General features: G+C 50.2%; 1 protein-coding gene across 1 annotated transcript; it reads left to right on the forward strand.

Annotated features, from left to right (window-relative positions):
* Positions 1 to 1,885: 1,885 nt before the first annotated feature.
* On the forward strand, positions 1,886 to 25,503 carry TK2 (thymidine kinase 2). The gene is made up of 10 exons (XM_080643808.1): positions 1,886 to 2,078; positions 2,988 to 3,019; positions 9,557 to 9,631; positions 11,069 to 11,122; positions 13,636 to 13,725; positions 15,932 to 16,005; positions 20,501 to 20,589; positions 21,232 to 21,311; positions 22,519 to 22,599; positions 23,710 to 25,503. Exons 1-10 carry the CDS (start codon positions 1,964 to 1,966, stop codon positions 23,806 to 23,808), a joined length of 789 nt encoding a protein of 262 aa, XP_080499934.1. The 5' UTR covers positions 1,886 to 1,963; the 3' UTR covers positions 23,809 to 25,503.
* The last annotated feature ends 267 nt before the right edge of the window (positions 25,504 to 25,770 follow it).

Genomic DNA, 25,770 nt, shown 5'->3' on the forward strand with positions numbered 1-25,770 from the left:
AGACTCCATTTTGGGCCTATTGTCTTGCTCTTGTTTTATTGACATACTAGAGGCCCGGTGCACGAATTTGTGCACGGGTGGGGTCCGGCAGGCTCACCCTGATCAGCAGATCTGGCTGGGCTGGCCTAGAGGAGGGGCCACTCGTGGTTGACGGGCTGGCCCTGCCCCTGATGGGGGAGGTGATTGGGGCGGGGCTGGGGGGGGAGGAGCTGCCCGTGGTTGTTGGCTTGCCCTGCCCCCTGGCCAAACTCCAGGTCCAGGGGACAATTTGCATATTAGCCTTTTATTATATGGGATAATATCCTATTCATTTCAGGTGTACATAATAGGGACTTTATATTTAAATATATTATGAAATAATCCCCATGATAATTCTAGTTACCATATTATTGACTGCATTACGATATTATTGTCTGCATTCCCAATGCTGTACATTACATACCCATGACTTGTTTATTTTATAATTAGGAGTTTGTACCTCTTAATCCCCTTTACCTATTTCATCTGCCCTTCAACTCCTTCCCACTCTGATAACCACCAGTCTGTTTCTGTTTTGTTTGTTCATTTATTTTATATTCCACCTATAAGAGAAGTCATATTATATTTGTTCTGTGTCCAACTTACTTCACTTAGCATAATATCCTAGGTCCATCCATGTTCATACAAATGGCAAGATTTCATTCTTATTTTATGGCTGAGTAATATTCAGTTGTGTGTATGTGTGTGTGTATAAAATCTTTATCCATTCATTTATCAATAGACACTTAGGTTGCTTCCATATCTTGGCTATTGTAAATAATGCTGCAATGAACATAGGGGTCATATATCTTCTTGAATTAGTGTTTTTGTTTTCTTCATGTAAATATCCAGAAGTGAATTGCTGGATGATATGGTAGTTCTATTTTTATTTTTTTTGAGGAACCTCCTTACTGTTTTCCATAATGGCTGCACTGTTTTAGATTCCCACCAGTAATATACAAGGGTTTCCTTTTCTCCACATCCTCACCAACACTTGTTATTTGTTGTGTTTTTGATAATAGTCCATTCTGACAGGTGTGAGGTGGTATCTCATTGTGGTTTAGATGTGCATTTCCCTGGTATTGAAGAGACTGTCTTTCCCCATTTTATATTCTTGCCTCCTTTGTCGTAGATTAATTGACCACATATGCGTGCGTTTATTTCTGGGCTCTCTATTCTTTTCCATTGATCTATGTGTCTGTTTTCATGCCAGCACCACACTGTTTTGATTACCATAGCTTTGTAGTATAGTTTGAAATCGGAGAGTTTTATACTTTCTTTAGGTTGCTTTGGCTATTCTGAGTTTTTTTGCAGTTCCATACAAATTTTAAGACTCTTTGTTGTTGTTGTTGTTGTTTTTAAACACCTTCCTGAGGGATCTAATGCATTTACAATCCAGACTCTGGATATGTCAAGAGTTCAGAGGAGGGAGTGCAGGCTGTGAGGCAGCATAGATGGGCTTGCATTCCACCGCCACTCCGTGATGAGTGCTTATGATCATTTAAACAAGTTGCCTAAGTTTCTGAGGATCAGCTCAGCTAGGAAAATGGGAGTGACAACAGCCATTTGCAGGATTCTTGGGAAGAATAACTGACACGGTGAGTGTGTGCCACGTGCCTGCCTAGAACTGGCGCTCGGTAAAGTGATCTCCGATAATTGTTAACCAGTCAGTCGCTGGTATTATTGGCCACCCATCCTCCAGGCTTGCCAAGCCATGGGTTCATTCTGCCAGCGTCCACTTAGCGCGAAGATTTTTCTGTCTGCAAACAACGAACTCCTCGCCTTGAATTATTTTTGCTGTCGGAGATGGGGAAATGGGACGGGGTCTCTTTAAGGGCCGGGCTCCAGCTGGCGCACCGCCGAGCCGGCGCGGGATGGAGGCTGCGCGAGGCCGCTGACTCCGCACAGGAAGGAAGTGCGGGCCTCCGTATCCGCCCGCCGGGCCATGCTCCTGCGGCCGCTGCGGAGCTGGGCCTCCCGGGCGCTGCGCCGGGAGGGGCCCGGGAACCCCGCCTGGAGTCCGGGGCTGCGGGGGGCACAGCGCCGGGCCTGGCCTCTGGGTAACGCGTCTCTGGGTACCACGCCTTAGCGTTCAGCGGAGTCCGCCTCACTCCCCTCCCTCAGCTCGCGGGACCTAACTGAACCCCAAACTCCCAGTTGGTTGCGCGGGGGTTCAACTCCCGGCGCCTGCGGGAAGGGGCGGGGCAGCCCCTGGCACACGCCCCAGACGCCCGCCAGCTGCGAGCCGATGCGACCGTGGGGCGCGGGGCCGGTCTCTTGTTCGGAGTTGGGGAGCCTTCTAAAGAGCAGAAAGAACCCCACTCCCCATGGCGGAGGCTGCTCCTGTCCCCTGTCCACCTCCTGGGCCGATTCCTTGGGCCGTGGAGGAGGCGGAGGATGGGAGCTGCAGATAGGCAGCCAGCCCCCGACGAGTGGAGGGACCATTGCTAACAGCCAGGTTCCCCGTCCTCCCTGGGCCTCGGGCTGTTGGGTGGCGCCTCAGAACCACCTGTGAGGGCGGTGGGGTGGGCCGCGATGCCAGTCCCGGGCTTAGAAGAGAAATCCGAGTCCTGGGCAGGAAACCTATGGCCACGGCCAACTCTTACCTGTGCGTGTGAGTGGGGCCCACTCTGTGTTTTCATTTACTGGACACCAACTGTGAGGATCAGCGATATTAAATGTGTGGAAAATGGAAAGTCAGATATTATAACTAAGTGAAAAAGCTGACACGGTTGGGGCGCAGGCGTGCCTACAGGCCCTGGGTGGCAGGGGCACAGTGTCACACAGGTAGACAGGTGCAGTGGGTCTGCCTCTATCCGGCCACGGAGGCCCCAGGTGTCATTGGAAAACATTTTTAGGCCAGGGAGCAAGCGTAAAAAGTTCTGTTTTTGTGGTGGTTTAGCAAACCAGGACAAAGAAGAGTGAATCATTGAAAACTGAGCTTAAATACGATTTCCTTTCTTTTGTAGATAAAGAAAATGAGAAAGAGAAAAAGTCAGTGGTAAGTCCCTCTTTTATGTGCACTCTCCATATACATAATTTATGTTGAGGAGGGGAGTGAAGGGATATACACACAGTAAAAAACAAATGCCAGAGGATCTCCAGGGATAGGAGGGAGGTCTGGCTCCATCTCTGGGTCTCAGACTCCCTCCCCAGCTTATATGATGAAATATTATTCACCCATTCAGAATCGTGTTTTTGAAAAATATTTAATGATCTGGAAAGGTACTCATGTAAGAGATGAAAAGAAAAACACCAAGGATAAAAATCTATGATGTAGGAATCAAATGAAATAATATATAAACTTCCCATTGGGAAAAACCCCAGAAAGAAGTATTACAATCTATTGCAGAATTGTCAGTCTGGTTAAGGCAAAATTGGGGAGTGTTAACCGTGAGTTTGAATGAGAGGGAGAGAGAATTTGGGGGTAAGGAGTCTTCCCTTAGTTATTTGACTGTTAATTCACTTAGTTATTTGACAGGGTTCCTTAAAAAAAAACACACAACAGCAATGCAGCTTTAGTGAGTTTCATTTACATACCCCCAAATTCACCCATTTTAAGTGTACAATTCAGTGAATTTTAGTAATTTTACAGAGTTGTGCAACATTACCACAGTCTAATTTTAGAATATTTCTATCACTAGGAAAAGAAACCTCCTGCCCATTCGCAGTCACTCCCCCAGCCTCAGGCAACCACTAATCTACTTCCTCTGTGGATTTGCTTTTCTGAACATCTATATATATAAAAGGCTAATTGGCTGAGTGTCCCACAGTCTGACCGGTCGCTATGACATGCACTGACCACCAGGGGGCAGGCGCTCAATGCAGGAGCTGCCGAGCTGCAGTGACTTGGCAGCGCCATTTCTCCGGTGACGCACCCAAAAACCAGAGAGGAGGGAGCCCAATTCCTTGTGGGGCCACACGATCCACCTTCGGCTGTGGGTTCTGTTGTTGCTGGGGCACTGTCGGCCCGAATCTGGTTTAGTGCACACTTGCATTTTCGTTCCACACCCTGTATGATAGCAACTTTGCAGAGTGCCCTCTCACTCTCTGGGACCCCTCGGGGAATGTTGGAGAGCCAGTTTCAGGCTCCATCCCTGCAGGCCAGGCTGAGGGACCCCACCTGCCGGAGGGACCCTGCTTACTCCTCGGATGCTGGGGAGGGGACCAAGGGAGGTTAGCGGCAGGGCGTGTCTAGCCGTCTTGCCCAGTCCCACCCCGCTGGCCACCTTCTAATTAATTTCCTTTCAATGTGCCTGAATCTGTGCGCTGGTTCACTAGTTTCCGATAAAAGCGAATCATATAGCATTCAGTCTTGTGGGTCTACCTTCTTTCACTTAGCTGGTTTTGAGACACATCCACGTTGTAGCATGTATCAGTACTTCATTCCTTTTTATTGCCAAATAGTATCCAATTGTGTGGATGTACCACACTGTACTTACTAGTTGTTGAACATTTGGACAAATTTCCTTTTTACTGCCTATTTCTCAGGGTCTTTTGGTTCTGGTGGGGGCTTGGAAGCCCTAGCCCGAACCTGTTTGCCTATGGAAACCTTGGTTCTGATTAAACATCGGAATAGCCGTTATCTCTGGAAGCATGAGTGATTTTTATTTTCTCCTTTCGGTTCTCAGTATTTCATACTGCAAGATGAACATTTAATCTTTCAGGGAAGATTAAATGTTATTTAAAAATTAGGCTAGGATTGGGGGGTGAGGGCATGTATGGGAGTGGGGTGGGGAGGGGCAATGGTAAGATATGTACACGTATAATACCTTAATAAAAAAAATAAAAATTAGGCTAGGTGTGCATCACAGTGTTAATTGTAACCACAGGAAGTTGAAATTTGACAAGGAAGATGTAAACTTTGGTACATGAAAGAGAGGTGGGCCAGGCTGGCCACATCCTCCCCCAGCATGGCAAACATCTGTTCTTGTAATCTCTTTTCATCTCCTGTTGCTTTCCTTCCATCTTCACACTCTCACACTCACTGTGTGCTGTGTGGGTGCTGGGACTGGCTCCTGAGTCCGCAGTGCTTGGCACATGCTAGGCCCTCAGTGAGCAGTTGAAAGACTCTCAAAGATGAGAAACGTGTGTAGAAAATAATCCAGGCCTGAAGCATGCTGAAATTTAATGATGTTCATCTCTCAGTAGTTGAGTATAGACGGTATTTTCTCCTTTATGAAGTTTTTCTATTTTCTTCAATGGGCATGCTCTCCTCCTATAGTATTTTTAGATATGACTTTTAAGAAAAATTAAAGACTTCCTTTGCTTGGTTCCTCTTTCTTTCCTCGGTGACAGGAGAACTTTGTGGGATTCTTCATGCCTTGCATGCTCTGTTATTAATAGAGGGCCTTAGATTTACCAACTTTTAGGATTTCATGGTGGGAGTTAGAACAAGTATTTTTATTTATTTTTATTTTTTTTGCATTTTTTAATTTTTATTTTTTAAATAAATCTTTATTGTTCAGATTATTACAGTTGTTCCTCTCCCCCCCCACCATAGCTCCCCTCCCCCGGTTCCCACCCTACCCTCTGCCCTTACCACCCCCCCCCCCCACTGTCCTCATCCATAGGTGTACGATTTTTGTCCATTCTCTTCCTGCAACCCCCACACCCCTTTCCCCCCCGAGAGCCGAGAGTTGTCAGTCCACTCCCTTTCTATGCCCCTGATTCTATTATATTCACCAGTTTATTCTGTTCATCAGATTTTTTATTCACTTGATTTTTAGATTTCACTTGTTGATAGATATGTATTTGACTCCTTTAGCTTTTTCTTATCTGTGGAGCTCTTTATCTGACCTTCAATTTTGAATGATAGCTTTGCTGGGTAGAGTAATCTTGGTTGTAGGTTCTTGCTATTCATCACTTTGAATATTTCTTGCCACTCCCTTCTGGCCTGCATAGTTTCTGCCAAGAAATCAGCTGACAATCGTATGGGTACTCCCTTGTAGGTAACTGTTTTTCTCTTGCTGCTTTTAAGATTCTCTCTTTGTCTTTTGCTCTTGGCATTTTAATTATGATGTGTCTTGGTGTGGTCCTCTTTGGATTCCTTTTGTTTGGGGTTCTGTGCACTTCCTGGACTTGTAAGTCTATTTCTTTCACCAGATGAGGGAAGTTTTCTGTCATTATTTCTTCAAATAGGTTTTCAGTATCTTGTTCTCTCTCTTCTTCTGGCACCCCCATAATTCGGATGTTGGTACGCTTGAAGTTGTCCCAGAGGCTCCTTACGCTATCTTCATATTTTTGGATTCTTTTTTCTTTTTGCTTTTCTGGTTGGGTGTTTTTTGCTTCTTCGTATTTCAAATCTTTGACTTGATTCTTGGGATCCTCTAGTCTGCTGTTGGATCTCTGTACATTATTCTTTATTTCAGTCAGTGTATGCTTAATTTCTAATTGGTCCTTTTTTATATCCTCGAGTGTCTCACTAAATTTTTTTTTTAAAATATATTTTATTGATATTTTACAGAGAGGAAGGGAGAGGGATAGAAAGTCAGAAACATCAATGAGAGAGAAACATCGATCAGCTGCCTCCTGCACACCCCCCACTGGGGATGTGCCCGCAACCAAAGTACATGCCCTTGACCGGAATCGAACCCGGGACCCTTGAGTCCGCAGGCCGACGCTCTATCCACTGAGCCAAACCGGTTTCGGCTGTCTCACTAAATTTATCGGTGGTTTCTAGAAGATTCTTGAGTAACCTTATAGCTGTGGTTTTGAACTCTATATCCAGTAGTTTGCTTTCCTCCATTTCTGTCATTTGTGACCTGTTTCTTTGTCTCCATATTTTGGCTGCTTACCTGTGTTGATAGAGTGGCTTTGTGTGCCAGGTGTCCTATAGGGCCCAGTGGCTCAGCCTCTCCAGTTACCTGAGGTGAACTCTCTTGGTGTACCCCTTTGTGGGCTGTGTACACAGTCTTGTTGTAGTTAAGCCTTGATTGTTGTTGGTATCGCTGGGAGGAATTTGCCTCCAGGCCAATTGGCTGTGAGGATCAGCTGTGTCTATGCTGGGAGAACTTCAGTGCTGGAGACGCCCTTATGGGACAAGACTTGCTTCAATGGGGCTTTGGTGCTCACTGAGTCTGCCCCCTGAGTGTGTCCCTTATGGATCTGAGGAGTTGTAATCTGGATGGTCCCACTCTGACCCCTGGGTACACTGGCTCTTGCATCTCCAAGGAGGTGCTAATTTAACCTCTGCCTGAGGCCACCCAGCAGGAGCTTCGGAGAGATCTGTAGATTCCTCTTCTTTGTTTGGGGTTTGGAGGTGCCCAGATGAGGCCCAGCTGTGAAGCAATGCAAGCTGCTGTGGGGCCTTGGGTCTTCTTTTGGATTTTCTGGGTCTCTCTGACCCAGCTGCAGTTTGTTAGGTAATTTTAGATCGCAAAGGGGGGGGGTCTCAGGGAATCCACAGGGCAGAACAAACAGCAATGGCTGACTGTCAGCCCTGCCCTAAGAGGCCCCCGGGTCTCAGTGTCCCTTGGTAATTGCTGCAAGCACCTCTGAGAGAAAGCCGCCCTTGAGTTCCGCCCGATGCCAGACAGTCCAGTTTCTCCCCGTATGAGTCTGGGTCCCCAGAGTCTTGCCTGGAACTGGAGTTCAGAGCAGTCGGGAGCTTGTGTCTCCCTCCAGCTTGAGAAACACAGCCGCATACTCAGTTGCCAGCCCTTTTTGCGCGCGCGCCTCTGTACCTCTGCACTTTACTTCTGTACCTCCTCTGAGTCTCAGTGTGCTTTTCTCTTTCCTTCTAGTTGTAGAATTTCCACTAAGCCAGCCTTCCTGTGGTTCTGGATGATGTCCGTTTTGTCTTTTAGTTGTAGTTTTGAAGTTGTTGTGCGAGGCAGCAAGCTCAGGTGTTTACCTATGCTGTCATCTTTGGTTTCTCTCCAGAACAAGTATTTTTAGAAGAAGGTTTCATCTGAACAACATGTTCTTTGTAGAAAGAAATAATGTCTGTATAGAATGATGTTTGGTTGAGCTCTTTTTATTTTATTTATTTATTTATTTATTTATTTATTTATTTAAATATATTTTATTGATTTTTTACAGAGAGGAAGGGAAAGGGATAGAGAGTTAGAAACATTGATAAGAGAGAAACATCAATCAGCTGCCTCCTGCACACTCCCCACTGGGGATGTGCCCGCAACCAAGGTACATGCCCTTGACCGGAATCGAACCTGGGACCCTTCTGTCCGCAGGCCGACGCTCTATCCACTGAGCCAAACCAGCTAGGGCTGAGCTCTTTTTAAATATTTAGGAAGAAGAGGAGTTGTTTCCTTGAAAAAACAATGAGCCCTGGCTGGTGTTTCTCAGTGGTTAGAGCGCCAGCCTGTGCACCAGAGGACTGGATTGGATTCCCAGTCAGTGGCATATACCTGGGTGCAGGTTCAATCCCTGGCCCCTGTTGGTTGGGGCGCATGCAGGAGGCAGCCAAATGATGTGTTTCTCTCACATTGATGTTTTTCTCTTTCTTCCACTCTCTAAAAATCCATGGAAAAAATATCCTCGGGTAAGGATTAACAAACAAAAGAAAAAGCACAATGAAAAATCAAGTCCACTAGTGCCCTAATGGAATCTCTCTTTTGCACACTCCCTTGGGTTCATTTATTTTATAGTTTCGCTTTCCAACCGGCAGGGAGCTGGGATTGGAGGGTGGCCTGGCATCTGTGGGAAGTGTGATTACCTAGCTCTCTTGGATACATTTTAGGATCATGGCAGGAGGAAACCTTTGCTGACTGACAGCGTTTACAGGAGGTGGGGCAGGTTATGCCCCATGTTTTCTGTAGGGTGTGACTGAGACGCCACTGGGCTCATGAGAAGGGGTCCGCCAGGCCTGGGTGTGAGTTCCAACTCTTTCCTCTGCTAGGCCTGGGACCTTGGGCAAGTCACTGATGTGGCCCGTTTCTCCGGATGCCTCCAGCCCGAGTGTAAAGGTCATTATGCAGCAGGATGGGTCCTTTACTGACTGTGCCCCAGGGATGTTCTCAAGGGCCAATGTGTCTTCTTTCGTAGGCGGGCCTGCCCATTTCCTCTTGTGATCTGCCGGACCCAAAGTCCCCAGCGGTGTCTGCCTTCCAGGCCGTGATTGAGTACATTTTCCGGCACAAAGCAGCAAGCAGCAAGTTAGGCTCTAGATAACATACACATGCTTTCTAATCTCAAAGCCATCAGAAGTTAAGAAGGCAGCAAATTTAGGCCTAAAATTTACTAGTCTGAGGGATTGAGCTAGGGAAGGGCTGAGCTAGGGTAGCAGGGGGCAAGTTGTGGATGGTCTAGGGGTTGACATAGAGCAGGTCTGTCCTGGAGGCCAGTGGTCTGGTGGCCCCCAGCGGTGGGCGCGGAGCCTGCCCCAGAAGGGGAGGATCAGTTTGTTTATTACTAACAGCGGGCTTTGGGGGTTTCCTGCGGAGGGATTTTTATGTACACATTGAAGTCTTGGACTAAAGCAATTATGCTGTTGACCTGAGCCCCTCTGTAGAAATTCTTCCCGATATTCCCCCAGGGGCTTGATTTCTGGTTCTAACATGCATTTGTCTTTTGCCAGATCTGTGTTGAGGGCAATATAGCCAGCGGGAAGACGACGTGCCTGGAGTTCTTCGCCAACACAACAGACATTGAGGTACGGCCTCCACAGCAGGTTCCTAAGCCTGACGGAGTCATTTATAGGGGGCGCGGAGCAGCCCTGCCCAGTAGAAGTACAATGTGAGCCACAAATGCAAGCCACGTGTAGAATGTAAAATTCCCAATAGCCTTGCTAAAAAAAAACCCCAGAAAGAATATTTTATTTAACGTTATATATTCCAGATGTTATCACACCAATAGGTAATCAGTATAAAAATCATCAATGAGCTATTTTGCATTCTGTCTTTCATACTAAGTCTTTGAAGTCTGGAATGTATTTTATATTTCTAGCATATCCCAATTTGAACTAACTCATTCCAACTTTTTCTTTTTAAAATACGTTTTTATTGATTTTTAGAGAGAGGAAGGGAGAGGGATAGAGAGATAGAAACATCAATAAAGAGAGGAACATCATCTATCGGCTGCCTCCTGCACACCCCCTACTGGGGACTGAGCCTCAACCTGGGCATGTGCCCTGACCAGGAATTGAACCAGTGACCTCTTGGTTCCTGGGTTGACGCTCAACTGCTGAGCCACACCGGCTGGACCCATTCCAACTTTTTAATAGCTACATTGGCTCATGGCCACTGTATTGGGCAGTGCAGGTACAGAGCTCCCCACAGTCTGGTTAGGAAGAGTTTACATGTGAAAGAAGGCAAACTATTGAGCATGGCTGGGATGTTACAGTGTACGTGAGTATGCAGGGAGTATTACCATGCATAGCCAGCTAACAATTTCTAGTTTATTTACAGCTCAGTCACTAAGAATAATCTCTATACCGAGACCCTGACCTGACTCTTTTTCCTTGTAGATTATAGTGGTGTAATATTCTGTGTATGGCTTTTTTTCCCCTTTACTGCAGACAGTATAATTTTCAAACTTTAGGGTCATTTGCTTTCCTCCTTTCCTTTTCTTAGTGATTGGGCGTTGACCTATGAAGAAACAAGATTCTTAGCTATCAGTGTGCTCAGTGCAGAGATCAGAGGGAGGAAATGGAGGCAGAGCAAGTGGCCAAGGTCATGGGAGAGTTCCCAAGCTGGAAGTTGGGCTTCGATTCGCAGCCGGAGTGCCTGAAGTAGCTTCTCTCACCTCTCTGCCAGCCGGACACGCCGGCAGTGAGGGCTGGGATGGAGCACACAGAGGAGGGACTGAGAGAACCTCCCTTGCCCTTAGGGAGCTCCAAGGCAGCCAGAGGGGCCATGTGCCTACCCTTGTATGCAGGGATGGATAGTGTTGTCTTGAGCCATTTCTGGAAGTCACGTGAGGAAGGCATGTTTAGACTGAGTTATGGCCTCGCACAGAGGGTTGCTCAACTATTTTAGCTCAACCTGGATCCCAAATCTTCATTTTATCTCCCCGCAACACTTACATGCTTCCATTTCGCAGAGCTCAGATTGGAGGAGCAGCGGCCCTTTGATGTTTTCTTTCCCTGCAGGTGTTTCCGGAGCCTGTGCCCAAGTGGAGAAATGTCCGTGGCCATAATCCTCTGGTGAGTGTGTTGTTCCGCGTGAACCACCAGCTTCTTCTTGAGTGAATGGCGGTGCCTGAGCCTGCCCCCCTGCCCAGGCATTCGCCACGCTCTTAGCTGGGTTGGAGGCGGGGAAGGAGGAGACAAATGGAAAGTGGCTGCATGTAGGTGTTCTGAGGTTAGGGGGCTTAGAGATGGGGCTGGGCAGGTGCAGAGCCAGGGACCTCCTGTGGTGATCCCAGACGATCTCAGGTGGTTAGCCTTGGTTACCGGGGGGTCTGCCTCCTGCTGCTCCTTCTCCCACCCTCTCCTAGAAGAAACACATTAGAAACCAGGTCTCCTCAGGCCTAGCCTCCCCAGGACCCATCATCTCTAACCAGTTTCCTTCGTAAACCTCTGATTTGGATTCGCACTTGGCATTGTCCCGGGGCTGCCTCAGGCTCACCCTGAGGCTTCCTGTCTGCTTTCCCAAGGGTGGACCTAGCAAGCAGGGGCTCTAGTGTGCTTGTGCCCCTTGTTCTCCTTCCCCATTCAGAAGGCTCTGCTCTGGCTGCGTGACCGTGAAGGATGGAGTCTTGTCCTGTAAGAGGGAGCTTAAGAAAGGGCTGCTGGTCTGGGAGCCTGCCCCATGATGTGGGGATGACCAGCTTCATTGTTCAGGCAAGGAAACTAACTGAAATACATTGCCTAAGGCCACACACTGGTAAATGATAGATCTAGTTTGAACCTTGGACTAGAGGGAGCCTCGATAGTCCCCTCATTTCTAGCAACACAGTTGGGCTCTCCTGGTGTGGTTCTTAGACTCTTGAGTTCCACTGGGGGCGGGGACTATGTCTAATTTGGCTCACTGTTGTTTGCTAGAACATAACACACTACTGAGCACTTAGTAGGTGCTTGTTCTGTTATTCATTCAACCACTAGTTGTTGCCTGCGCCTGCTCTCCTGGCCCTAATATTCTGGTTTGGGGAGGCAGAAGACAGTTAAATGTATGATACGGGGGTAGTGGTTGGAGCTATGAAGAAATATAAAGCAGGTAAAAGGATATTATTTAAATAAGGCAGAAACTCTCAGAGTCTTTGAATAAAGAATCCCAGAGACATGAACAGACTTTTCACCTCTGTAAATGTGGGAGAAGACAGAATGCCAGTCTTTCTCTCTGGGCATCACAGAAAAGCCTCAGAAACATTATCATTCTCTAGGAAACCGGGAGGATCCAGGGCTGGATTATTAAGACAACTGGAGTTGCAGACTTGAGGGATTATGGTGATATTTCATAGGGCACAATCCCAGTCTCAGAACTCGGAGTGTCCTTGGTTCAAAGAGCATTTCCGACGACAGTTTTGTAATAACCAATATAACAGAACTAGATATTTTTGCCTAATTTTCCTCTCTGGGGGGAAGGTCAAGACTGGTAGTTTTGTGAAAAGTCTCAGTCCATCACTATCTGAATTGGCTTTCTAATACAGAAGGAGTTTGTTTCTATAGCTGTCAGACAAAAGTGCTTCCCCCAGCCTTTCTGAGATTTTCTTTTACCCGAAGTTAGGAGCCTGTAGTTTTCTTTCTTTTTTATTTAAAAAATATATTTTTATTGATTTCAGAGAGGAAGGGAGAGAGAGAGAGAGACATCAGTGATGAGAGAGAATCATTGATTGGCTGCCTCCTGCATGCCCCCTACTGGGGATCAAGCTTGCAACCTAGCCGTGTGCCCTGACCAGAACCAAAAGGTGACCTCCTGGTTCATAGAAGCCTGCAGTTCTGAATGCAGAGTTGGAGATTTATTAGTTAACGCCAAGAAAACAAACAAACAAACGTGGAAGAGTGAGACTATTAGTAAGTGGCATATGGAACATGAAGTGTTTTGTATCTACAGGCAGAAGATGGGTTGGGGCTTCTATTTTACACAGGAGAGCTGGGGAAGGCGTCTCTGCTTAGGTGACATTTGAGCAGAGACCTAAACAAAGTGGGGGAGTGAGCAATGCACATATCTGGAGGAAGTGCATTCAGACAGAGGCATAGCAGATGCAAAGGCCCCGAGGTGGGAATGTGCTTGGTATCTGGGTGACACTAAGGAGGCTCGTGTGCTTGGAAATTCACAGAGCCAGAGGAAGAATGGTAGGAGAGGAGAGAAGATGGAAGTGATTGTCTGGGCTCTGTGGGTCTTGGTAAGGGCTTTGGATTTCATTCGGAATTCAGTGGGAAGTCCCTGGAAGGTTCTGAGCAGGGGCATGACAAGAACTGATTCAGGTTTAAGAAGCTCACTTTGGCTGCTGGATAGAGAATAGACTCCAGGGGCTCAATGAACATTGTTGAATGACTGAATGAATGTTCCCTGGGGACTTTATATAGGCTCCCGTTAGTGCTGTTCCTGGGCTGTCTTATAAGTACTCCAGTGTCTGTCTCTGTCCACTCTGGGTTTATGTCTGGCCCCACTTCAGCCCACGTAGGTATTACGAGATGGCTGTCGGTGACCAAAATGACCAGAGTCCCGTAGGTAGAGCACGTTGAGGTAAGTTGCTGCGTTCTCCCTTCTGCAGGGTCTGATGTACCGTGATGCCTGTCGATGGGGCCTCACGCTGCAGACATACGTGCAGCTCACCATGCTGGACCAGCACACTCGTCCGCAGGTACTTTCAGATGCTTGGGTTCAGCCTTTGTAACACTGTCTTCTGAGGAGGGCTCTGTGATTGCCAGGAAGGGAACCCTCGCAAGGAGGCCTCACTCCTGGGCCTTCAGTGCTGCTCAGCCTTCTCTGTCTTAGGCCAAGGTCTCTGTTCTGCAGCTCTCTGAAGACACCCCCCACCCCCACCCCCCTGCTCCGCCCCAGCAGCCCCAGCTAGTCAAGAAGTTGCTCTGCTACCACTGTGAGCCTGAGTTTTCATGACCCAACCATGACTGGGCTCACCACCATTTAACTCAGTTCCTCTCAAGGTGTGGTCCCTGGACCAGGAGCAGCAGCACCGGGGGACTTGTTAGAAAGGCACATTTTCTGGCCCCATCCTGGACCTGCTAAATGAGAAATTCTGGAGGTGAGGCCCAGCAATCTGTGTTTTATCAAGCTCTCCGGGTGATTTCAATGCAGCTTTGTTTGCATGTTTGAGAACCACTCTCTAAACTTCACAAGGTCTGGCTCTTGGTTCAAATTCTTGAGAGAAAAAAATCTGATTGGCTTAGCTAGGGTCAGGTGTCCAGCCCTGGGCCAATCAGGTGTTGGGAAAGTCATGGCGCACTAACAGGCTTCTTGGGCCTCTTCCATCAGCGGGAATGTGAATAGGGGCAGAGTCTCTTAGAAGCAAGGCTGGCTGAGGAGATCCTGATTAGCACCTGTGGTTCAAAACTGCAAGTACAGCCTAAAAGACGGGCTTTGGAGGCTCTCCAAGGAGGAGATCCCTACAGCCAGTTAGACGGATGCAGACACTTGGCTGGGTGGTTTGATCAAGGGTTGGGCACTTGCAGCTATAGCTATCAATCTTCTACAAATCCGTGTAGATAAAGAGCAGAATGATTTGAATTTCTAGCCCCCCAAATGTCTGTCTAAATGATGCAGGTTAGAGGATCTGCGGTTGGCACTTTTCCATTGGCTGACCCCACTTTCCTGAGGGTAGTCATTGCAAACCTGGAAAGTATCTATCAGATGTGAACATAACGGGACACACCATGAAGAACGCCTGGGTCAGACGAACAGGAAGAGAGATGGATGCGTGGGGAACTAGCAAAAGGTGGTAGTGGAGAGTGATAAGGCAGGAGAGAATGGAAAAACAGCAGGAAAGACGATGGACGGATAGATGCACAGGGAGAGAGAGTTAGGAAATTCCTGGGTCATGGTGTTTTTTTTTTTTTTTTTTAAATATATTGTTTTTTTACAGAGAGGAAGGGAGAGGGATAGAAAGTTAGAAGCATCGATGAGAGAGAAAATCAGCTGCCTCCTGCACGCCCCCTACTGGGGATGTGCCCGCAACCAAGGTACATGCCCTTGACCGGAATCGAACCTGGGACCCTTCAGTCCGCAGGCCAACGCTCTATCCACTGAGCCAAACCGGTCAGGCCTGGGTCATGGTTTTGAGTCTCACCCTGATCTGCTGGTTCAGGTCCCATGGGTGCTGTGGGTGCATGAGTACCATGCTGAGTGACAGCAGTGTTTGCCCACTTGGTGTCAAGGGTAAGGGCCCTTCCTGCTTCCCTGTGGGACACTGTGGACAAAGGGAAGGGTCATCTGTGGACAGTGTGAGCAACCTGCCACAGACGGGCAGTCAGTGTGTCCTCCTTCCTGCTGGGCACAGTCCTTCCCCGTTTCCAAAGGTTGCAGTGGCCTCCACACAGCCCTGTGAGGAAGGGGAGAAGTTGGCAGGTCTCCCAGCCTGTGGGGCTCCAGAAAGCCAGACCCTGAAGCACTGCTTGGCATAGTCCCCATAATGTCACCCGAACCCCTCTCTGGGCTCTGCCTTAGGCATTCAGATCCCTCTGCTTAAGCAAGGGCACCCCGTTTAGGTCCGTAGTAATCACCACACTTTGCACTCACACCGCTTTGCTGACCAGCACTTGGCAGTTTTTCTAGCACTTCCCTAAACCCACAGTCCCGGCGAGGCTCTCCACTCCTGTATTAGAGGCTGCTGCTGACGAGCCCTGGCCCCAGCATTGCTGCTCCAGCCACTGAGCTTCCGGGTCTGGGGAGGGTGCAGGCTGAGGGAGGAACACAGTTAGCTGAGCCTTGTGAGCTTCTCGATTCTTGTATTCAGCATAGACTACAGTCAGGGGGAGCACAGGCATTCTTCAAGCCTTCCTGACCTCCTCCTCTTTGCCTGCGTTAGTGAATCACTTTTTGTTTTATTTTAGACGTCACCTGTACGGTTAATGGAGCGGTCGATTCACAGCGCAAGATACATTTTTGTAGAAAACCTGTATAGAAGGTATCATAGTTTGCACTATTGATATTGCATTAATTTATTCAAAATGAAATTGGAACTTGTTTACCCAAATGACAGATGTTGAGTACCTACTGTGTTGTATCAGTTATCTATTGCCATAGTAATGCTGTGTAACAAACAACCACAAAACCTCAGTGGCAGGCAGCTGTCTGCACTGACTGCTCAGTCATGTGGGGTGGTCGGCCAGGTGGCTCTGCTGACCTTGGCTGGACTCCCTGATATGTCTGGGGAATGGCTGCTCTAGAATAGCCCTGGGAAGGGTGAGGAGGTGACTCATCTCTCTTTCTCTTGCCTCTCGTCTTCCTTTTGGGACCAGCAAGCTAGCCTGGGCATTCATTCCTCATGGTGGAGGCAGCAGCACCAGCTGAAATGCATGATTGCTTTTTCAGGCCTCAGCTTCACATTTGCCAACACCCCATTGGTCAAAGCTGGTCACACAGCTGACCCAGTCTGAGAGGTGCGAGGGCCTTTGTGCGTTATGTGGCAAAGTGGGAGGATATAGGGAGATGAAGATTTGGAGCGCCTAGAACAGTGGTTGGCAAACCGCAGCTCGCGATTTGCTGCTCTGTTGACTAATGAGTTTGCCGACCACTGGACTAGACTAAATGGTACCATGTAGTTGGAAGCTGTGAGGATTAGGCAATTGTGGCATATTGTGTGGAAAAGAGGTAAAGGGTAGTATATGACAGTGGTCGGCAAACTCATTAGTCAACAGAGCAGCAAACCGTGGCTCGTGAGCCACATGTGGCCTGGAACAATCTAGGTTCCTCTCGTTAATAAGGCCAGAAGCATTGGGCCCATTGGAGCCCCCAAAGTGCTGGGCCAGGGGAGCCAGGCCTTACAGTTGGCATTGCCCACAGATCACTGTGCCTCAGGTCAACATGCAGGCGCTGCTTCGTTGTCCAGGGTGGGGCCCGAGAGCCGGCATGTCTAACGCCAGGCAGCCACCATCCTGCTGGTTGGGATCACACTTGGAGGGGCAGGGCCTCAGAGGAACCAGCAGCCAGGTGGCCTTCAGGGAACCCTTGTCCCAACGCTTGGCCCTTTTCCTCTGGAATTTTGTCCCTGGAGCTGCCTGGGGTGCCTCTTGGCCTTCCGTCCTGAAAGCAGGAGCCCACCCTGCAGGTGAGGTTGTCTTTGGGCTGGGCGGCGAGAGGCGTTCAGGGGCGGGGCCTCCCTGGGTTCCTGGCTGCCTGCTCTTCATTCCACATTTGTTGCCTCAGGTTTTGGTTGTGGGGGTTTTGTTGTGTTACCTTTGTTTCAGGCGCCGGAGTTACTCCTGGCTCAGGACTCGGGCAGCCAGAGGTTTTCCTTTAGGAGGCAAAGTGAAAAGTGCTTTTAGCCAGACGAAAGTGACAAGTGGAAGGAAGACCAGCCGTGGGCTTTCTTCATAGTCACCCTCCTCCCACCTCTAGCTTCTCTCGAGGCAGTGGGTCATGCACAGTGATGTGACTGAGAAAGGTGTTTTGAGAGGTGTCTGTCCCCCAAATACAGATTGCTTTCGTGTTGAGCCTAGTCCTGATGTGGCTCAGAACTGGGTTGGGCTGGATCCTCTGCCTGGACCTGGAGGAGGATGTGTTGGTTCCCACTGGGAGCTTGTGTGGGGACAGTCCTTTCACAAGGCAGGAGGCTAGGGCCGCTGCCCTTTGGCATTGGGGTTGATCTTCTCTTTCTCAGAAGCTCTTGCAGCCTTGGCTTGGAATCGGGGGGCCCTGGCCTTGCTGCCTGTGGGTGTAGGCTCAGGTGCCCAGAAAAGCCCACAGATTGGAATTCTGCCTCCACCAAAGTAGAATTTCTTGAAGGGTAGTCTTGCCTGTTGGGTCTCAAACAAGTGAGCAGTTCTCCTAGGGAGAGGCCGTCTCTTCCAGCCTCTTCCCCCGCCCCCGCCAGTTAGGGGTGGGCAGAATATCAGTGCAATTAGGCCCCGGGGCTTGTGTGATATCCTGAAGAGGAAGATGTGTGTGTCTCTCACATGGATGTTTCTCTCTTTCTCCCCCTCCCCACACCCTTCCACTCTTTAAAACATCAATGGTGGTACTTACCTGGAGGTACCATGATCAGGAAGGTGGTTTCCCAGGGCGAGGCTTATCCATTGCACTCCAGATGTGTGACCCCTGTGACTTCCCCAAGTGTGGGAAACTCGACGACATGATTTGTGGTGGTGGGGGACTGCATTCGCACTCTCCCCTGGAAAAAATCAATGGGAAAATATCCTCGGGTGAGGATTCACATCAAAATGACCCTGAGTTTGGAACAGCAGGCAGGCCTCCTGCCTCCCGGACTGGCCCTGGGGCTTGGACTCCTCTCCCCTGTAGTTCCGATGGGGACTTGTGGCCTGGGTCTCGCACCTGAGGACGTGACCCAGACCAGCCCCTCGGTGGACAGACCAGGGAGGGTGAGTGATACAACAAAGAGCCACTGGGTTTGGGGGCCACAGAGAGCCGGGCTTGGATCCCTGCTCAGAGTTGAGCTTCTCTGAGCCTCAGTTTTCCTCATCCGTGAATGGCCTCACGTGGTCTTGTGAAAACAGAAGAAAATAAGTATACAAGGTGACTTGTGCTGTGTAAACTGGGGGCTCTCTGGGCCTCAGGGCGAAGGTGGCAACAAGCTGTGCCCAACAAATACAGTCAGCAGAGTTATGGGGACCCAAGACCTCGATTGTGCCACGTGCTATCGGGAGGGTTCATGAAAGCCCTCAGCTCACCGTTGGATTTTCTGTGGAGGCCCTGTCATCTGTGTTCCATGGAAAGCAAAGTGGTGACCTGTGGGGGGCGCTGGGTACGCCATTGTCCAGGCAGATGTGGGGCGGAGCGGGGTTGGGGTGGGGGGGCAGGCGTGCAAAAGTGAGGGGAGGAGCAGGCAGAGTTGCCAGGAGGAAAACCACAAAATGGATAAAACAGCACCCACTGGCTGACATGCCTTTGGCTGCACACAGCTCGGCCCTCCACTCTCCTTGCTGTTGCTCTCGCCAAGCCCAGTTCTGAGTGGATCGCAGATGGATGTTAAAAGGGGGAATGCCTCCCCTGGGCCTTGGAGGGTCCCCCCGTTGTTGAGGTCTGTTTCTCCCAGCTGTGGCCATTCTCCGTCTTCCCTGTGTGTTTCCTCTGGCCAAGGAAATCCGCAGGAGCCAGCTGGACGCCAGGTCTCTGCACCTCGGCTCGCTCTTCCTTCCCCTCTTCTCCTTCCCTTCCTTTCTTTTCAGTTTGCACTTTAAGTATGTGGCAGTCTCCCCTGACTCCCACTCTTGATTTGAGAATTAATCTGTTGTTAAATTTTGGAAAATACAGCAAAGTATAAAGAAAAAAATAAAGTCTCACAGAGTCCCACAGGTCAGAGAAAAGCACTTTTAACGTTTTGGTGTTTCTCTTTTCAGTCTTTTTCAAACTTTGTGGACGAATACTTTAAAAAATTTGTTGGGTCATGCACAGTTTTGTTTTTTGTTGTTTTTGCTTCTATGACAAACTTTATTCAAATCATGCACAGTTTTGTATCGTGCTGTTTTCATTGAATTATGAGCATGCCATTATGAGCATGTGAATGTCATTGAATATTATTGTACAGCATCACCTTTCAGTTACTGCATGGTTTTCTGTTCTATACATGTATCAAGGTTTAGTTTTTAAAAAAATATGTTTTTATTGATTTCAGAGAGAGGAAGGGAGAGGCAGAGATAGAAACATCCATGATGAGAGAGAATCATCGATCGGCTGCCTCCCACACGCCTCCACACTTGGGATCGAGCCTGTAACCTGGGCATGTGCTCTGACAGGGAACTGAACCATGACCTCCTGGTTCATAGGTCAGTGCTCAACCACTGAGCCACGCCGACCAGGCCCAAGGTTTAGTCTTTCATTATTTTAAACAGTGCTACGTGGACATCCGTGATTAGTCCCACAAAATGAATTTCTAGAGGTGAAGTTGGTTTGCCGTGCCACCTCCTGACCCGAGCGCTGTCCCTGTTCTCAGGGGACAGGCTTCAGAGCCTCTTTCTCTGCTTAGAGTTCGAATTCGAAATGGGTTTCTCATTGGGCAGTGCCACGACTCGGGCTGCCTTACCCCATTCAGGGGTCCTCCAACTTTGTAAACAGGGGCCAGCTCACTGTCCCTCAGACCGTTGGAGGGCCGGACTACAGTTTAAAAAAAACTATGAACAAATTCCTATGTGCCTGCGGGCCCGGGACGAGTCGGCTGCTAAGCAGGACAGGCAGCGGCACCCGGCGGGCCGGATAAATGTCCTCGGCGGGCCGCATGTGGCCCGCGGGCTGTAGTTTGAGGACCCCTGCATAGCCTGTTGCCAGACGGTGGAGGCCGGAGGTGTGAAGGTCCTGGTCATCACCACGCGCCCATTGTCGTGTGGGTCACACTGTGGTGCCCTTGGCAATGCCCTTTCAACCAAGGCCATCACAGTTACTTTTGGAGAATGGCACCTCCCAGAAACTCCCCTGTGGGTAAGCAGAGCCCCCCCGCCTCATTGCAGTGGGAAGATGCCCGAAGTGGACTACGTGATTTTGTCGGAATGGTTTGACTGGATCGTGAGGAACATCGATGTGTCCGTGGATTTGATAGGTGAGACGGCCCAGGCCTGTCCTGACTTCCCTCCTGGGCCTCCCTCCCCTGGGCCCAGGAGGATAAGCTTGTCCTGGTTTCCAACCAGCCAGCAGCGGTGGGGGCGGGAGTGGGGCCCTTACTGTGGTGCTTCTTTCCCCACATCAATTCAGCCTTGTGCCCAAGGGCAGACGGAATTGGGGGGCTCCTGATCCCTCCCGGAGAAGTACCTGGCCTTTGTTCCTCAAGCTGCTCTCCCTGTGGCTTGGCAGGTCCACTGTGGTTTGGCGTTTTGTTTTGTTTGTTTTTTTTTAGTTTGTAAGGGAGGGAGGAGATGACAAAACCTAGACATAACAGACCACCGGGGGCTGGGCCCTGTGCTAAGCTCTATGTCTGGAGCCTTAGTGAGCCTCACAATGACCCAGTGGGGCTCATGCCACTGAAAGGGAATGAAAGTCAGGATATGGGTCAGGGTGCCTGTCAGGTCACACGGCTGGTTGGTGGTGGAGCTGTGAGCCGACCTTGATCTGTGTCTCCTGATCAGAGATGCTGGCAGATGTTTCTCTCCAGGCCTCGCCCACACGCCTTCCTTCCCCTTCTCCTTGGCTTTCACTTCCAAGCCATGAACAGTCATTAAAGCCACATGTGTTTTTTAAATCTCAGTTTATCTCCGGACCACGCCTGAGACCTGCTATCAGAGGTTAAAGATGAGATGCAGGGCCGAGGAGAAGGTCATCCCGTTGGTAAGAGCCCTTTAACCTGGTTAGAGATGAATGGGGAGCCACCAGCACCCCAGCCTGGCCCCACCCTCTGGGAGATCCTGTGCTGCTGTCACAGAGAGGGAAACAGGAACTGAGCGTATCAGAGGGGGAACTCTGACTTCCTCTGTGGCTGGAGACCCCACGTCCAGATCTGCTTCACTTCCTGTGTCCCAGACTCAGCCGTTGGCGCCCTCCCGGCCCCTGCCCAGGCATCACCAGGGCTTGTCGGGCCCGCCTCCTGAAGGCAGCTTGCCTCCGTGCCCTCTGGATCCGTTCTAGAACATGCCCTCTTGCTCACTGCCGCATCCCCAGTGCTTAGCGCTGTGCCCGGCTCGGAGGCGACACTCATTGGTGGTGCTTACTGCTTCACCCTCCCGGGCCTGGCTCAAGGCCACGTTGACTCTGGTTGGGATTGTTGTACCTGCTCTCCTTGTCCTGGTCCCCCACTCCCCACATCTGCCTCTGAAATCCAGCCTCCACACTGCTGCCCGGGTGATGCTTCCAGTGCCGAACACCACGTGTGCAGTGTCCCAGCCCCAAACCCTCAGTGCCTCATCAGGGTTTAGGCCAGGGGCGGGGAACGTCCGGCCCGGGATAAGGCCCGAGAAATCATGTGCCCTGCAAGGCATTAGGGGTGAGTTAATTAAATGTTTGGCCAAATAGAGCAGGCTAATTTTTAAGTTGATAATTATGTATGACCCACATGATGTTGTAAATATCCAAATGGCCCTTGGCAGAAAAAAGGTTCCCCACCCCAGGTCTAGAGTATCCGTAAGTTAAGGCAGTGGGAGTGGGGCTCCTAGGCCAGTGAGGGTCACATTCCTCCTGGTGGGAGGGAAAGGTTCAGGCTGCCCAGGGCTGGGATGCCTGGTCATGGCATGGCCATGGATCCCCTCCCCCAAAGGAACTGGTGGCTCTGCTGTTAAATAAAAACAGTAAATGAGAGAATCCCAGTGGGAGGGTTGTGGAAAGCACCAGCAGAGTGCCCTGGAGGGCTGGGCGGGGCTGGCCGGCGGAGTGAGCAGCTGCATTTTTCACTGTCCACCTGGGCCAGGTTGGTTGTCGTGGGCTTCTTTGTCCAAGCCACTGCCCATGGTCAGTGACATTCACCCTGCCTGCCCGACCCTGGGTGGGAGAGGTGTGCTCGCTCCCTCGTGTTTCAGCAGCCTGTGTGTGTGTTTCCCGGCAGGAATACCTGGATGCTATTCACCACCTCTACGAGGAATGGCTCATCAAAGGGGGCCTTTTCCCTACAGTGGCCCCTGTTCTGGTAAGTCCTCCTGATAGGGCAGGAGACTTTTCGAGAAGGAAGAGTGACCGGGGAATGTCGGCCACTCTGCAGTCCGGGGAAGGGCCGAGTCCTGCAGCGCTCGGAAATGTGGAGGAAGGAAACAGGGAGGGTGGGCGGGTCGCTGTCACTCTCCCAGTCCCCATTCTGGACGAGTCTCAGGGACTTGGACAGACCCGAGAGAAGGCGATTTGACTCAGTGTCATTATACCAGTGGCCACAGTAGCATCTCACTTATCCAGCATCATCAGCAAAGGAATGTTCTAGATGGCTAAAGCCTCTAGACCCGGGTTTTGGCCTTAACCATTGGGGATGGTGGTCTTTCTGATGCAACAGTCCCTTCTCCAGTGGATGGCAGGCGCGGAGCCTCACTGCACCTTTTCTTGGTGACTCGGCATCCGAAGGAACATCATCTGCTGCTCTGGGCGGGCACACAGTGATGCCGTTAGGAGGCGTGAGGTGTGTAGCACTGTTTGCCCCCGCTTACTAATTTCTTGGAGTTCCTGCTTTTGCTTTTTACGGCAACCCTTCTTTCTCCTTCCGACACTCGCCATTTCTAACTCACTTGCTGTGTCTTCCCCATCCGTGATTCCTTGCTTCTCCGTCCCCTTGCTTTTGATTTGCTGCTGCTGAATCTCTGCAGGCAGGCACTGGCCACCTAAGACTGCTAGGAATGAGTATGCGGCGTGGACCTGCGGAGGGCTGTGCACAGACTTTGCGCCTGGCCTTGGGGACATCTCTTTGGGCTGCTCAGACACTTCCACTCCTGGCTCTTCCAGGCAGTGCGGTTGCTGGGAAGTGAGATATTACTATAGGGCTTTAAAAGGACAGTACAATTTCCCCTCATTGTAGAAAATTAGGCGGTATAAAATGATGAGAAGAAACTCATTTATGAGCTCACTGCAGGGACAACTGTAGTGGATTCTTAAGTGAAAATAGAGCTGAGAATTTAGATTTGACCTAGAACGGGCACTGTTTGGCTTTAACCTGCCTCTCCCTGCCTCCTCCTGCCTCCAGCTCTCTCTCTTCATCTTTGAAGGGAGGAGGGTGCTGAAGCCGAGTGCAGGCTGTGACTATGTATTTAATTTCCAGGTGATTGAAGCTGACCACGACATGCAGAAAATGTTAGAACTCTTTGAACAAAACCGGGACCGGATATTAACTCCAGGGAATCAGACACATGGTCCATAGGACAGGAAAGATCGTGCCAGAAAAATGCCTGCGGCTGCCAAGTTAGCCCTTAGGAGCGATGTGGAAAATCTCCTCTTGGGAGGGCTGTGAATCTGGCCAGATTTGTTTTCCTAATGGTCTTTCTCCTTTGCTGGTGTCTTTATCCTGGGTTTCTGGCCCTAGAGGGTAAGTGACGAATGAGACCAATGGGTTTGTCATGCCCTTCAATGTTCACAGCCTTGCTGGGCCCCTCTACTGAAGCGCTTAGGAAGGGCTGGCTGACATCCTCCTGGGTTCCTGGTCTCACCCCTCAGGCCACACAGGAGGGTGAGAGTGGTCTTACATCCCAAAGTCAGAACTTGAAGCTCAGAGAGGCTAAGGGATTCCACAAGGTGACACAGCCAGGGAGTCGGCATCATCCAGCCTTTTGGCAATTCCAAAAATGTTCCCCTGCCCCACGCTGCCTTGTCCTGAGAGCCCGTCTGCCCCGCCAGGAGACCCTCACTTTTGTGTGGCGAGAGCCAGCAGTGCATGGGGCAAATGTCATCATTTTCTTACGATTTTAGCAGCTCTCAGGACAATCAGCATTTCTAGATGTTCACAAAATTGTACAGTTTGGCCCAAGGCCAGCATTCAGTGGTTTCTCAGCACAGGCCACCATGGCGTTTACACCTGGGCACCTGGGCTTCCACCCACAGGAGAATTCTGCGTTGGCTCTGAACAGTGCTTAGTCTCCTGCTGATGAAGGTCATGCTGCCAGTTCCCTCTCAGGGAAGTGGCCCCTGGCCCCTGGCTGGTCTGCCCAGTGCTGAGCAGAGCAAGGGGCTTCCAGCCCTGGCTTCCGAGGCTCCCTTACCCCATAGTGGCCTTATGTGCGACTGAGAGTTTGTTCCCGGGGGAGAGAGATGCAAGGGGCCTTAAGTGTTCCGATCCAAGGGGATGCCTTCAGCCATAAATCATGAAACATCTGTATTGGTTCAGAAAAGATCTTAGCTTCGCTCAGCTGTAACAGGGCATTGAAGCACAGCTGTCTCCTGAGTCAGCGGACCAAGAGGAAGGAAGCGCGTTCTCAGACGGTCTGGGTGGGAATGCCGGTCTGGGTGGGAAGGCCCGTCTGGGTGGGAAGGCCGGGCTTGCAGGCAGAGGCTCTTGGAGCCCTGGTGGGTGGAGGGGAGCAGAGGCCCCAAGAGCAAAGGTTGCAAACACGGGGAGGGGCAGTTGTGAACTCTGGGGGAGACAGGCCTGGACCCCTCCCTTCCTGAGAAGTGGTTGGTGTAAATGAAGGCTGGGAGGCCTCTTCATTTACAGAACTTCTTGTTCTGGCTTCTGTGGGTGTGGCACCCGGCACTAAATAGGTGGCAGGTGTCCCCGGGGTCCAGTCCCAGAGGGAGGCTAAGGGGGCAAGCACGCTGGCTTTTAGCCCTTCCCGTCTGGACTGTGTGGGCAGGAGGAGGGGCAGCAGCCCAAATGGTTGACTAGGAACCTGGAGGCGGCGGGACCCTTGACATGTGGGGCCATTTTGAGAATTTGTATGTGATTGGTCCACTGTTTTTCCCACAGCTCAGTCTGAGCATCTGTTCTGGGGAAATGTGATTTTTTTTGTGTGTTAAATACTCCTCTGCAGTGGCCAATAAATCCTTCACCTGAAAGCTGCTGTTCATTCTGGAGCGCTTCCTATGCCAGCGAAGTTAGCCTCCTGCAGCATCCTGTTGCCATAAGTTAACGTGTTGTTTTTTAAGCACCATGTTTCCTAACCTGGGATGTGTGGGTCTAGAAGAGCTGGCCGCGCTCCCACCTGGCACCGTGGAAAGGATGCTGCGTGGATCCACAGTGGCCGGGACTGGTCACAGAAATCCTCCAGGAAATTGCTGGAGCCCAGCTTGCATGAGGGTTGCTTTCCCCGGGTGGCAGGCAGGGCCGGTGGTGGCAGGGTCGGAGCAGGTATTAACACAGCTGTGAGCCAGGGCAGGAAGCAAGCAGACG

The sequence above is a fragment of the Plecotus auritus genome (assembly GCF_963455305.1).
Source record: "Plecotus auritus genome assembly, chromosome: 10".
Taxonomy (NCBI): Eukaryota; Metazoa; Chordata; class Mammalia; order Chiroptera; family Vespertilionidae; genus Plecotus; species Plecotus auritus.